Source organism: Scyliorhinus canicula, chromosome 13 (assembly GCF_902713615.1).
Source record: "Scyliorhinus canicula chromosome 13, sScyCan1.1, whole genome shotgun sequence".
NCBI classification, from domain to species: Eukaryota; Metazoa; Chordata; class Chondrichthyes; order Carcharhiniformes; family Scyliorhinidae; genus Scyliorhinus; species Scyliorhinus canicula.
In genome coordinates, this window is record NC_052158.1 from 12254728 (window position 1) to 12267046 (window position 12319).

The 12319-nt window shown below is 46.3% G+C and overlaps 1 protein-coding gene across 3 annotated transcripts; it reads left to right on the forward strand.

The window, feature by feature from the left end:
* The first annotated feature begins 357 nt into the window (after positions 1 to 357).
* On the forward strand, positions 358 to 10002 carry LOC119976709 (zinc-binding protein A33-like). 3 transcript variants are annotated; one of them, XM_038817420.1, is made up of 7 exons: positions 358 to 454; positions 1189 to 1895; positions 1998 to 2093; positions 2197 to 2430; positions 4335 to 4357; positions 4458 to 4567; positions 7939 to 10002. In XM_038817420.1, exons 2-7 carry the CDS (start codon positions 1467 to 1469, stop codon positions 8481 to 8483), a joined length of 1437 nt encoding a protein of 478 aa, XP_038673348.1. In that variant the 5' UTR covers positions 358 to 454; positions 1189 to 1466; the 3' UTR covers positions 8484 to 10002. The 3 variants fall into 3 exon arrangements, with proteins under 3 accessions (XP_038673348.1, XP_038673347.1, XP_038673349.1); XM_038817419.1 differs by lacking the exon at positions 358 to 454 and adding an exon at positions 466 to 1078; XM_038817421.1 differs by lacking the exon at positions 358 to 454 and adding an exon at positions 466 to 1059.
* Positions 10003 to 12319: the final 2317 nt, after the last annotated feature.

Below are 12319 nucleotides of genomic sequence, written 5' to 3' on the forward strand. Positions count from 1 at the left end.
TTTTCCCCCACCAAATGTTTCATCGAATCCACTTTGAAAGTTGCTGCTGGATCTGTTCCCATCGTCCGTTCAAGTAATGCTTTCTAGATCATCGTTTAAGCCTGCCTTCTGGTCATAATTCCGCTTCCTCCGTCGCCCCCAAAACCTCCTCCCATCCCAGCCAAGCAATCTCACCGGAAGGGGGCGAAAACGCCCCCCCCCCCCTCCCCCCAAGGGCCAATGAGGAAGGTTTCGGAATATTCCTCTCCAGACCTCCTCAGGCAATGACAGCAAGTTCTGGGGAAGGCATCTTCCAAGCTTTTTTTGTTTGCAACATCCTGTGTCTGCCTATCCAGGCGGTGGAAGGCTCGAACGGGATGCGAAGAAATTGAAGTGAAATCAACTGTTTTCTTGTCATTGCAAGAAAGATTTTGGCGCTGCCTGTACACGAATGCACCCAGGCCTCGAACAGCAGGTAAGGGCTAGACATTTTCCTGAGCACGTGTTAAATTCGCAGGGTGAAGTGGTTGGTGAAAACTCACACGGGAACTCAATCCAAATGTCAGGCGCCAGTCTTCTGCAATGGATGTCGTACCGTCTCCAAGTGGGAATTTCCTCATCGCCCACATGATATGGGCGGAAGAATTGCGGAAAATCACAAGCAAAACCAGAGGCGAAAATTCAAGGAATTCACCCCCCGTCAGCAACGCGGCAGGCATTTATCTTTTTTTGTGAAGGAAATATTGTAACGCTACGTATCTTTTCAACGAAATAGCGCACTTTGAAGGTTACCATTGGATATCTTAGCAGAATAAAGTTCTATAAATGTACTAATTTCCCCGAAACAACGCGCGATCTGCTGAGTAGCGTCGAAGTTAAACCTGTTAGCCTATTCAATGATGTCTTGTGGCTGCCTCCCCGTCTTTGAGCCAGTCAGCTCTCCGCGACTTGCAAAACGTCCCAATGCGCGCACAGCAGGCACTGAGAGTGGGAGTGTTTGCGGGACGACAGTGCTTGCTGTGGAGTGTGGCGAGGCTCGAACTGTAGCAGATAGGCTGACAATATTTATCAGGACTTATAGTAATTATAACCTTAGCTCGTAAGTGTGCCTAACTGCCACACTGATTTTAGACAATTCATTAGCGGGCAGCACATATACGTGACCTGGAATTTTGTTTCTAACTTGCATTGTTTTTGTTTACGATTCAGCGCCTTCTGAACGCCATTGATAGTGGCGGATGCAGATACCATCTCCTAACACACGGCATTGGGTAAATGCAGAGAACCTAATTATCTAGTTGCTTAAAGACCTGGAACTATTTCCCATCCCCCACACGCTGGAGAAATCGCGAGATAAGCTCCGGGTCTTTCCCGGTGATCTCGCTGAAAGCGCAAGCTCCTTGGACAGGCAGCTTATTACGTCTGATGCCATCATCGCGGAGAGCGGCGGGGTGGCACTGGACGCACAACGAAAGGTAAAGCCCACCATGTCTTCCGGATCTTCAAGCCTAAGCTTGGGCGATGAGCTGAATTGCCCCATGTGCCTGGACATCTTCATCGATCCGGTTATGCTGGAGTGCGGCCATGATTTCTGCCGTCAGTGTATCTTGCAGTGCTGGGAGAAAGAGAAGAAAGCGTTCTGCCCAGAGTGCGGGGAGGTGTTCCGAGAAAAGAACTTGAAAGCCAACCGGGCTCTGGGAGTCCTGTCCAACAAAATTCGCAGCTTGAACATCAAGCAGAACGTGGAACCCAACAAAGTCTTCAACCCGTTCTGTGACGAACATCAGGAGGAACTGAAGCTGTTCTGTGAAACTGACAAGAAATTGATCTGCGTGATGTGTCTCGATAGGAGAGACGGTCGGAGCCACAAATCCCACAACTTCATGCTGATTAACGAGGCGGTCGAGATTTACAAGGTAAGAAAGCAACTGTGTGATTGTTAGCTGGAGCTTTAAATTTAATTGGCGATTTATTTCCAATTAACGAATTCCCCCATTTCACTGCTGTTGTGACCACAGGATAAAATGAGGGGAAACCTGCAGGCTCTTAATCAGAAAAAGACTTCCATACAAAACGTGTTACTCAAGCAACAGCAAAGCATCTCAGAAATCCAGGTAACTTGTCAACATGAGTGGTTGTTCGCGTCTGGTTCTCTTGTGCTAACTTGCCCCAATACCGCACGGTCCAATGACCTCTGTTGTTGTTGTTTTGCCACAGGAGCAATCGAACATTTTGCAAAAACACATCTCGTCAGAATTTACCAAACTGCGCACGGTGCTGGAGGAGAAAGAGCGGGCCTTAGCCAAGGAGCTGGGAGAACAAGAGGAGGACATTCTGAAGAAGATGGAGTCCAACCTGCGTGACATTCAAGAGCATCTGAATGAGACAGAGGAGAAGTTGTCGGGCGTCCATTCGCAGTTAAATCAGCAAGATGCCTTCTCCTTGCTCAAGGTAAGGCGATGGTTTAATGGGCACAGTTAGACTTCCGGGAGTGCAAAATCGTCAATGGAGCATATTCAAGAAAGGCAGGCAGGCATTGATATGAGGCAAAGTAAAACACTTTCAAGTGTTGTATTTTTAAAATTATTATTTATCTAATTCTTCTTATGCGGTTCTGTTGACTGACCAATAGCACCCCGTATTTGGCAATGTGCAATAAATTAGTACGAGTCTATACCAGCAGATACCTCTGACCTAACCTGGTGTTGTAAGACTTCTTACTGTGCACATGCCAGTTCAACGCCAGCATTTCCACATCAAACCATCAACGGCACTTGTTCTGCGCCCTATCCTACTTCAGGTGGTCGGGAAATTTAGCATTGGAGAAAATGCGGCCAATTGTACTAGTCTCCACTCCAGCGATTTTCTTCTCCAAATCTGCACAGAACAAAGGCAGTCTCCGGCCGGCGTCAGTCTTGAAGGTGCAGATTGTTAAAGGTCGCACCCCGTTCAGAATGTTCTCCCGATATCCCCCAAGAATCACTCATCACCTTCCCTTAACATCCCCACCCCATCTGTGGAGACGTCCAATTTTCCTGCTCTCAATCAACCAGTGGTTTCTAGCCAAAACTATCGAGGACAAACCGAGAAGTGAGTTGCCAATCCGCCAAGAACACGCTTGGGAGATGGTGGAAGGATTTCTACTGAGATTCCCATTGTCCTTCGACGTAACCTCGGCGCACTTTAGCTCCCTTGCGCAGTTTCCTCGATCTTTCCACCCAAGTTAGGACGGAAAATGGCTTGGCTTCTTCCGACCGAAGATGGACAGGAAACCCGAAAGACGTCATAAAGGGCCCAAACCCTAAAGACGTCATAAAGGGCCCTCTGCCACCTTTTCATTGCGATTTCTGCTGGCCCTTCCAGGCAAAAGCAGGTCGGAAGAATTCCGCGATTTGTGGCCCTGAGGTTTTTCTCCTTATCTGCATTGCGGGTTGTAGAACAATAGCACTTTGCCGGAAAGGAAGAGGTCGCAAGCCGTGTGTTTTTGTGCTGGATCTTTGCTGGAGCTAGTATAGCAACCCCACCCCTCGACTCTGGCCTAGTATCTCCCTTAGATTCACATGGCCAGTCTAATGATTATGTTCACTTACCATCATTTGTCATAGAATACTATTCTAACATCCTAATTGACGATGTAATTGAGTGGTTCAAGGCTATTCCTCGTCGTACTGTTGTTGATTCTCGTTGGTGATAGGCGAACTAATCGATTGATATACGATTGATATCTGACTGTAATATGTTCACACCATCAACGACTCCTCTTGAATTAGCACAGGAATGCCATACTTACTTGCTCGCTAATACCAAGAGCAATAATGCATTCCAGCCCGTTCTGAGAACATAGAACATACAGTGCAGAAGGAGACCGTTCCTCCCACTGCACCGGCCCACTTAAGCCCTCACTTCCACCCTATCCCCATAACCCCTGCTAACCTTTTTTTGGTCACTAAGGGCAATTTAATCATGGCCAATCCACCTAACCTGCACATCTTTGGACTGTGGGAGGAAACCGGAGCACCGGGAGGAAACCCACGCAGACACGGGGAGGACAAGCAGACTCCGCACAGTGACCCAGCAGGGAATCGAACTTGGGACCCTGGCGCTGTGAAGCCACAGTGCTATCCATGTATGCTACCGTGCTGCCTTAGTTCTGATTGGAATACGTATCCAGAAATTGTATGTTTCTGTCTCTCGGAGTTGGCGGGCGGGTGGTTTCCCAAGCGAAGCTGATGCGATTTTGACAATTTCAATGAAGCCTCATGCTCCACCCGGCTTCATGATAAATCACCTGTCATGTGTTGCTATCGCTATCATGCAAATGCTGCGAACTCCAATCTCTGTTCTGTTTGTTTTAGGAGGATCCAGATAAGGGGAAGAGGTATGAAAGACCGCTTAATTGAACGTGTGTAGAAATCAATACAGCTCCAACTTTTGTTACCTGTTTTTCAATCACTAACATCTCCCATTTACATTGCTAGCGAAGCGAACTATCTGACGACAGTCACAGAAGGCAGACTCCCTCTGGGATCATTCAAAGGACCCATCCAGTACAAAGTATGGCGAGATATTATGGACGTTATCAATCCTGGTAAGAAGACATTTTGTCGCATATTAAACCATGAGTGAATGCAATAAATTCAAGCACAAGAGGCAACAGAGATTGAGCATGACGTTTTCAAACCTGTATTTTTAACTTAATACAGGCAATTAAAGGACCACCGTGCAAAACACTCGGTAAGTAGAAGAGCATAGGAGACAGGGGAAGCAATGGAGGTGCAGTGGCCAAGTGTGGGCTATAGATCGCTACACACTAAAACAAGGAATCTGTAATGAAATATAAACGAACCTTTCTAGAACTGGGAAATAATTAACTTACTGACTCAAAGTAAGTATCTCTGCTACAATGAAAATATAAAGCCATGGAATAATGCAATAGTATAGTACAGAAGGAGGCCATTCGGCCCATTTCTCAGTGCACAATCGTTAAAAGAACCATTCAATGAATTGACCTTCACTGCCTCAATCGCATAAAATGTTTCCCCGCCAATTTATTTAATTTTTAAAAATAAATTTAGAGTACCCAATTATTTTTTTCCAATTAAGGGGCAATTTAGCGTAGCCAATACACATAACCTCCACCTCTTTGGGTTATGGGGGTAAGGTCCACGCAGATATGGGTTGAAGACCTTCCAAGTTCAGGATGGAATAGGGATTTCATTGTCAGAGGAGCGAATTATTTTTTCCAGGTGGGATCCTGGACGTGCAGGCAGACACAAAAGGTCCAAGGTGGCCTATTTCAAAATCTTTATTATAATATTTCTGTGAATCACCAAACGGAGGGAAACAGGTTTGAAACGGCCCTAAAATAGCTGTACACTCCCTATTTCTGGTCGAGTTACATCTGGCGCCAAATTTCCAGGCACATTTTACCGGGAGTCTGCCGGAAAATGAGAGTCCTCTGATGTACCTGAATGTTTGGCTCAATCAGTGGAGTTAATTGAACGGAGCTTACGCACTGCGTCCAGTTACTGTCTGTGCGGAGTCTGCACGTCCTCCCCGTGTGTGTGGGTTTCCTCCGGGTGCTCCGGTTTCCTCCCACAGTCCAAAGATGTGCGGTTAGGTGGATTGGCCAGGCTAAATTGCCCGTAGTGTCCTAAAAAGTAAGGTTGGGGGGAGGGGGGGGGGGGGGGTTGTTGGGTTACGGGTATAGGGTGGATACGTGGGTTTGAGTAGGGTGATCATGGCTCGGCACAACATCGAGGGCCGAAGGGCCTGTTCTGTGCTGTACTCTTTTAAGTTCTAGTTACATCGATGTGGTGCAGTGAGAGTCTCCAATACTGTGAGCATAGACTTTGTTTAGGTGTGATTAGAATTCCTCTTAGGGCTCCAGAAGAACACAGTGGACACAGGCTAACGAAGTCCACCTTTCCCTCCCCTCCCCAAACACCGCCTCCTATCGGCAAGCACGAGTGCTGGACTTGTCCATGCGTGGCTGGCCTGGAGAGGCTCCGGTCATGCGCGAACATCCAAGCAATGTGTGAACAGCGTTTGTGGCAAGTTGTTGAGGCCAAATGCCGGAAATAGTTTATATTCCCGGCCAGTGGAAGCATAGGAACGGCTTTCAACGAGATCATGGTTGATTGCCTACCTCTGCGCCATTTTCCAATACCTATATCCCATGATACCTTTAAGATCCAGAAATCAATCCCTCAAACAAACATCATCCATGACTGACACTCCAAAGCCCTCCAGAAGGGAGAATTTCAAAGATTCACCTCACCCTACCCCACCAACTCAGTATAGAAATTCATCCTCAACTAAATCCATTATTCTTGCAAGGAGGCACGTATTCCACCCATGCCCGTCCGTTCCACGCCTGCAGTTGAAATCTACAGCAAATTGCTATTTTGAGACAGCAAAAAGCTGTTCCCTTGAGCAACAATCCAACCTCAACCGATGCATACAACACAGAGAGCTGGGCGAACCTCAATTTGTCCAACACGCAAATCGGGCAGCAAAATGTTTACATCCGTGACAGGCCACCGTCCGCAGTTTTTTTTTGCATTGGTAGCAATGTAACTGAATATCCCATTGGGTCTCCGAGCAGTCTGCAGATGTGATATTGGCCGCCCCCGGTCCAATAAAACTTTTGTCCCTTTCCTGGTTATTCACCCAGGAACAGTATATGTTTGGAAAGTGACACATTTGCCTGTAAAACAGCCCCGGCCGCATTTGCAGAAGAATTAGAACGGTTTGTGTTGTCACCGCGGATTGAAGGGAATACAAATGAAATTAAATGAAAATGAAATGAAAATGAAAATCGCTTATTGCCACCAGTAGGCTCCAATGAAGTTAATGTGAAAAGCCCCTAGTCGCCACATTCCGGCGCCTGTACGGGGAGGCTGGTACAGGAATCGAACCGTGCTGCTGGCCAGCGATTTAGCCCAGTGAGCTAAAGCGGCCCCAATTGGTCCTTATGGAAAGCAGCCATAAGATTTAACATACGCTCAGAGTTATTTTGATACTTAACAATAGAATCATAGAATCATCCCCGCGCAGAAAGAGGCCATTCAGCCGATCGGAGCAGCGCCCGACAAAAATAAGAAAATATATATTAGCCCTTCATTTTAACGCCACTTTCCTGGTCCGTGGTCCTGCCCGTTATAGCTCTTCAGATGCAGATCTAGGTACCTGTTAAATGGGCATAGTTTCAGCTTCAATCACCAATTTAGACAATGCATTCTAGACCCCGGCGCCCCTCTGTGTGACAAAATAAATTCCTCACGTCCTCTCGAATCATTCTACCAATTATCTAAAACCTCCTGGTAATTGACATGATGTGGAGATGCCGGCGTTAGACTGGGGTGAGCACGGTAAGAAGTCTTACAACACCAGGTTAAAGCCCAACAAGTTTGTTTGGATCACTCGCTTTCGGAGCACTGCTCCTCAGGCATTCACCTGAGGAAGGAGCAGTGCTCCGAAAGCTAGTGATTCGGAACAAACCTGTTGGACTTTAACCTGGTGTTGTAATTACTGTGGTAATTGACAGCGAGGGAAAACAGGCCTTTCCAGTCTACACTGTCGAGGCCTCTCAGAATTTTGTTCTGCATATTAGTCTGTTCCTTAGATTCCTCCACTCCAAGGAAAACAACCCTGACCTAGCCAAGGCCTTCTTTACGCTACCACTCGTGAATAATCTATTACACATCAAATTCAAATTATTTCCCTAAAGAAAAAGTAACCGTTATTTGAAAACATATAACTGCTCATTTACTTTGCTTCTGGGCATCAGGTAGTTGTGGAAGGTCAGAATGTTCCATTTAGAATGCGCTCCCCAGTCGCCCACTGTAGATTGAAGAAGGGAGCAAATAGAAGAACAAAAATACATTGTGCTTTGCACAATAAACCCAGTTCTCTGCTTAAATCGTTGACGAAATGTTTTCTTTCACCTTCGCTCAGCTCCCGCCGCCCTGACCATGGACCCGAGCACAGCCCATCCCCTGCTCGTCCTGTCCGAGGACCGAACCAGTGTGAAATTCGGAGAGAAATCGCGCTCCGCCCCGGATGCCACGGAACCTTCCGAACGCGAACTGAGTGTCCTGGGATCCGTAGGATTCACGTCGGGGCGACACTACTGGGAGGTTATCGTGGGAAGTAAAACATCGTGGGAAGTGGGCGTGGTCAAAGACACCTTCCGAAAAAGGGGCTCAAGGGCGGCACAAGATGGAGGATGCTGGATACTTGGCATGAAAAATGGAAACGAGTATTGGGCTTCTACAGCCAATCCCACACGTGTTGTCTTAAACGCGAAGCCCAAGAAAGTCGGGGTGTATCTGGACTATGAGGGTGGACAGCTGTCGTTCTACAACGCGAACAACATGTCCACCCTCTTTACTTTCATTGACTCATTTAGTGGCAAAATGTACCCTTACTTCAGCCCTGGTTCCAACGAGGACCGGAAAAACACAGATCCTCTAATCATCATGCAACTGAAAACCCTTTAACAGCCAATGTCGTTATTTTTACTTCATAAGACCGCATTGTAGACGCTTTTTATTCTCAAGGTTTGTTTTGTGTGCGTGCAGCAATCTCAATTGTAAATTCGTTTCCAGTCAGTTTGGAAGGAATAGGCTCAGTGCCCATGTCTCCAGGCCACGTTCCAAATCACCCTCTGTGCGATCATGTCAATGGGTATTTCCAAACAGTCGCTCAGCGCTTCACAACAGAACTTGATCTTAACCCATGCAAAACCCCATTCCCTTACACACAGAGCAAATCGGAATTTCCTCCTCTGTCTTCTGCTGACTATGACGTGTGTATTTGTATTGCTTTGCTCCAGTCTTCCCATTATTACATCGTCACTGATAGTTCATTCATGTCTTTCTCCACACTTTTCTATTGAGCAGTTTAGGCCGACACTCTCTCGAGTTTAGAAGAATGAGCGGAGACCTAATTGAGATGTATAAGATGATCAGATTTATTGATCAAGTAGACATGAAGCTGGTGTTTCCTCATGTGGAGCATTCCAGAACGAGAAGTCATAGTTTCAGGAGAAACACAAATGCTTCTCTGAAAGGGTCGTGAATCTGGGGTATCCACTGCTCCAGATGCCGGGGCTGAGTAAATCTAAGGAGGAGATGGACAGATGTTTCATTAGTAATGGGTTGAAGAGTTATCGAGAACGGGCAGTAAAGTGGATTTCAGGCCGAGATGAGATCAGCTATCTTCTTATTGAATGGTGAGCGGGCTCGAGAATTGCCTATATTCCTGCTCGTAGTTCTTACATTGTATGTTCTTGTTTAATCCTAGAATCTCTCCGGGTCTCCCGCTTTGAGCATCTTCATTTCCCTTTCAATCCTTCTCTCGTGCGTTAATGCCTTCTTTAGTTATCTTTGGCGATGGCGTGAGACAGATTATTTAGGGAGACATAGTAACTGCGGGAGCATGCACATTTGCATCTATGTATAGCGATAGTAGAAGCTCCATGAAACTAGGAATCTCTCACCCGCTCTTACCGCCTGCCATTGGAGTGTGCGAGCGGGATCAGCAGGGTCATGTTCAAACTGCTTAGCCACGTTATCAAAGCACTCTCCTGGGGAACTGGAAGCCAGAGCTGCTTAGTAAGTTCGCACAGGATGCAAAAATTGTGGACTTGGGAATAGTGAAGAGGATTGTCAGAGGATGCAGCAGGATGTAAACAGGTTGGACTCTTGGGCGGAGAAATGGCAGATGGAGTTTAACCCGGACAAGTGTGATGTAATGGCCTTGGAAGGTCCAATGCATGTAGGATTTACACAATAATTGGTAGAACTCTTGCAAATACTGGCAGGCAGAGAGATCTGGGTTTGCACATCCACTGATCACTGAAAGTGTGAACGCAGGTGGATAAGGTGGTCAAGAAGGCATACAGCATGCTGGTCTTCATGGTCGGGACATTGAATATAAAATGTGACAAGTCATGCTGCAGCTGTACTTAACCTTAGTTAGGCCTCATTTGGAATATTGTGCATACTTCTGGTCGCCACACTACCAGAAGAATGTGGATGCTTTGGAGAGGGTACAGAAGCCGTTTACTAGGATGTTGCCTGGTTTGGAGGGCATTAGCTATGAGGAACAGTTAGACGAACTCGATCTGTTCTCCCTGGAATAATAGAGGTTGAGAGGTGACCTGATAGATGTCTGCAAGATTCTGTGTGGCATAGACAGAATGGATAGCCAGATGCTCTTTCCTAGAGTAGGAGAGTCAAGTGCTAGGGGACATAGGTTTAAAGTGCGCGGGGGAAAGTTTAGAATTGATGTGGGATACAGGTCTTTTACATAGAGGGTGGTAAATATATGGAACACTGCCTGGGGTTGTGGTGGGAGCGGGTACGATAGCAGAATTTAAGAGGCATCTCGACAAATATACCAATTGGGTGGAAATGGAAGGATACCGGCTGCGTAAGAGCAAGCGGTTTTACTTTAGGCAGGTACCATGGTCAGCGCAGGTTTGGAGGGCCGAAGGGCCTGTTCCTGAGCTGTATTGTTCTTTGTTCAGGCTCAGAGACTGAGAGGCCACTCCTCTGAGCCATGAGGCCCCATTCACCTGCCTACACGTTCTCCCAAATGTGTCCTTTCCCTCCAGTGAGACTTCTCTTTCCATGAGCGATTTCACTCAAACTCTACAGCCCAATAGGGCAATTTCCGGTGACAGCTGGAAAACTGTGGAGAGCGCGGCTGGCGTTTCAGCTGCTACGCTTCTGGTACATCTCATCTTTCAGCAATAAAAAGCACCGAGCCTGCCTCCCGATTTTTGGTTTTATTGGGTTTGTTTTATTTTACCGAATGCCGGGACTTGCTGACGTTAAAACCAAATCTCCGACATTACACAGTCAGATGTTCGCAATATGGAAAAACTTGACATTCTTCCTTCCAAGATTTTAAAGGTGGTGCTCAAGAGTTTCCATGTGCACAGGCCAATAGCAGTGACACTAATTTCGGAATTCTAGCGATTGACATCCTGGGCCGATAATGTAGGCGCACAGCATCATTGCCAATGGCCAAGACGTGCTTCAAGTTACCGTTGAGTTGTTGCACGGATAGATTTATCGGACTTTATCTGGTAGCTGTGTTCATAAAGCATTGATAAAGATTGAAAAATTGATTATCTCCATATTTCCACCCGAAAAGACCAAATATGTCATTTTGAAGTAGAAAGGATGACCTTCAATCTGTGCCAAGTGGTACTCGGGGGAAATATCCAATTGGAAAGATGTCTAAGATCTGACTGGGAGTGGTTGTGGCGATGGAAGAGATCAGAAGCATTGTCAAAAGTGTCTGGTTGAACATTTAACTGGAACGTCATTTCCGGCATATATAGATGAGATAATGGTGGCGGTGGGAAGGACAATTTCGACCCTCACTTGCCCAACGTGGAAGTATCGCGCTGGATTGCAACACTGCTTTCACCCCCCCCCCCCCCTCCCCAATCAAAATCAACTCGCTCTTGAAGCCTTTATAAGTGTGTGGTGGTTGGGGGGGGGGGGGGGGGGGCGGTCAGATGGCCTTTTGTCAAAGTGCTGCCCGCATCAATAAATCACTTTTACCACGAACAAAATTATTCAGGCATTTCAATCCGGCGAACTATCAGTTGGCTCGAAAACCCAAATGGATAAGAGAATGCTTTACCGCGCAAGTCAGCCGAGAAACCAAACCGAGTGACACATGTACAATGCACTTATTGTGGCCTTTACCTCCTTGGACTTTTCTCAAGGGGATACATGTTTGTAGATAATGCGGATACACACAATATCCAGAAACCCCATAATGCAGAGCAAGCGTTCTGATTAAGAGAGTGATCTATCTGAATTTCTCTGATAGCATTACTGAATGATGTTATTTCAAAAAAAGGTCGATTTATCGTTTAGTTTTATCGTACCATTAGCTGCTTGTGATTGTATTGACAACAATAAAAAATATCTTATATCACATTATTCAATATAGCTTATGAATGTTTCTGGTGTTTTTTTCCTAATTGGTCGTATAAATGTTTTTTTAAACTTTAGATTGAGATACTGAAAATGATGCGCTATTTTCATAAATTAATCTAGGAAATCGACTTGCTTTATCAGCCTGTCACCGAAAGGAATGACATTAAGATCTCCGTCAAAATTAAAAGGAGGTTAGAAGAACCCTTGTCTTCATTCATCGGCTTAGTTGTCACTGGTGGGGCTAGCATCTATCGCCCAACCCCGAAGTTGGTGGTGAGCCCCTTCTTGATCCACTGCAGTCAATGTGGTGTCGGTCCACCCACAGGGTTGATCGAGACGAATTCCCATGATTTTGAGCTTCTGATAGCGAA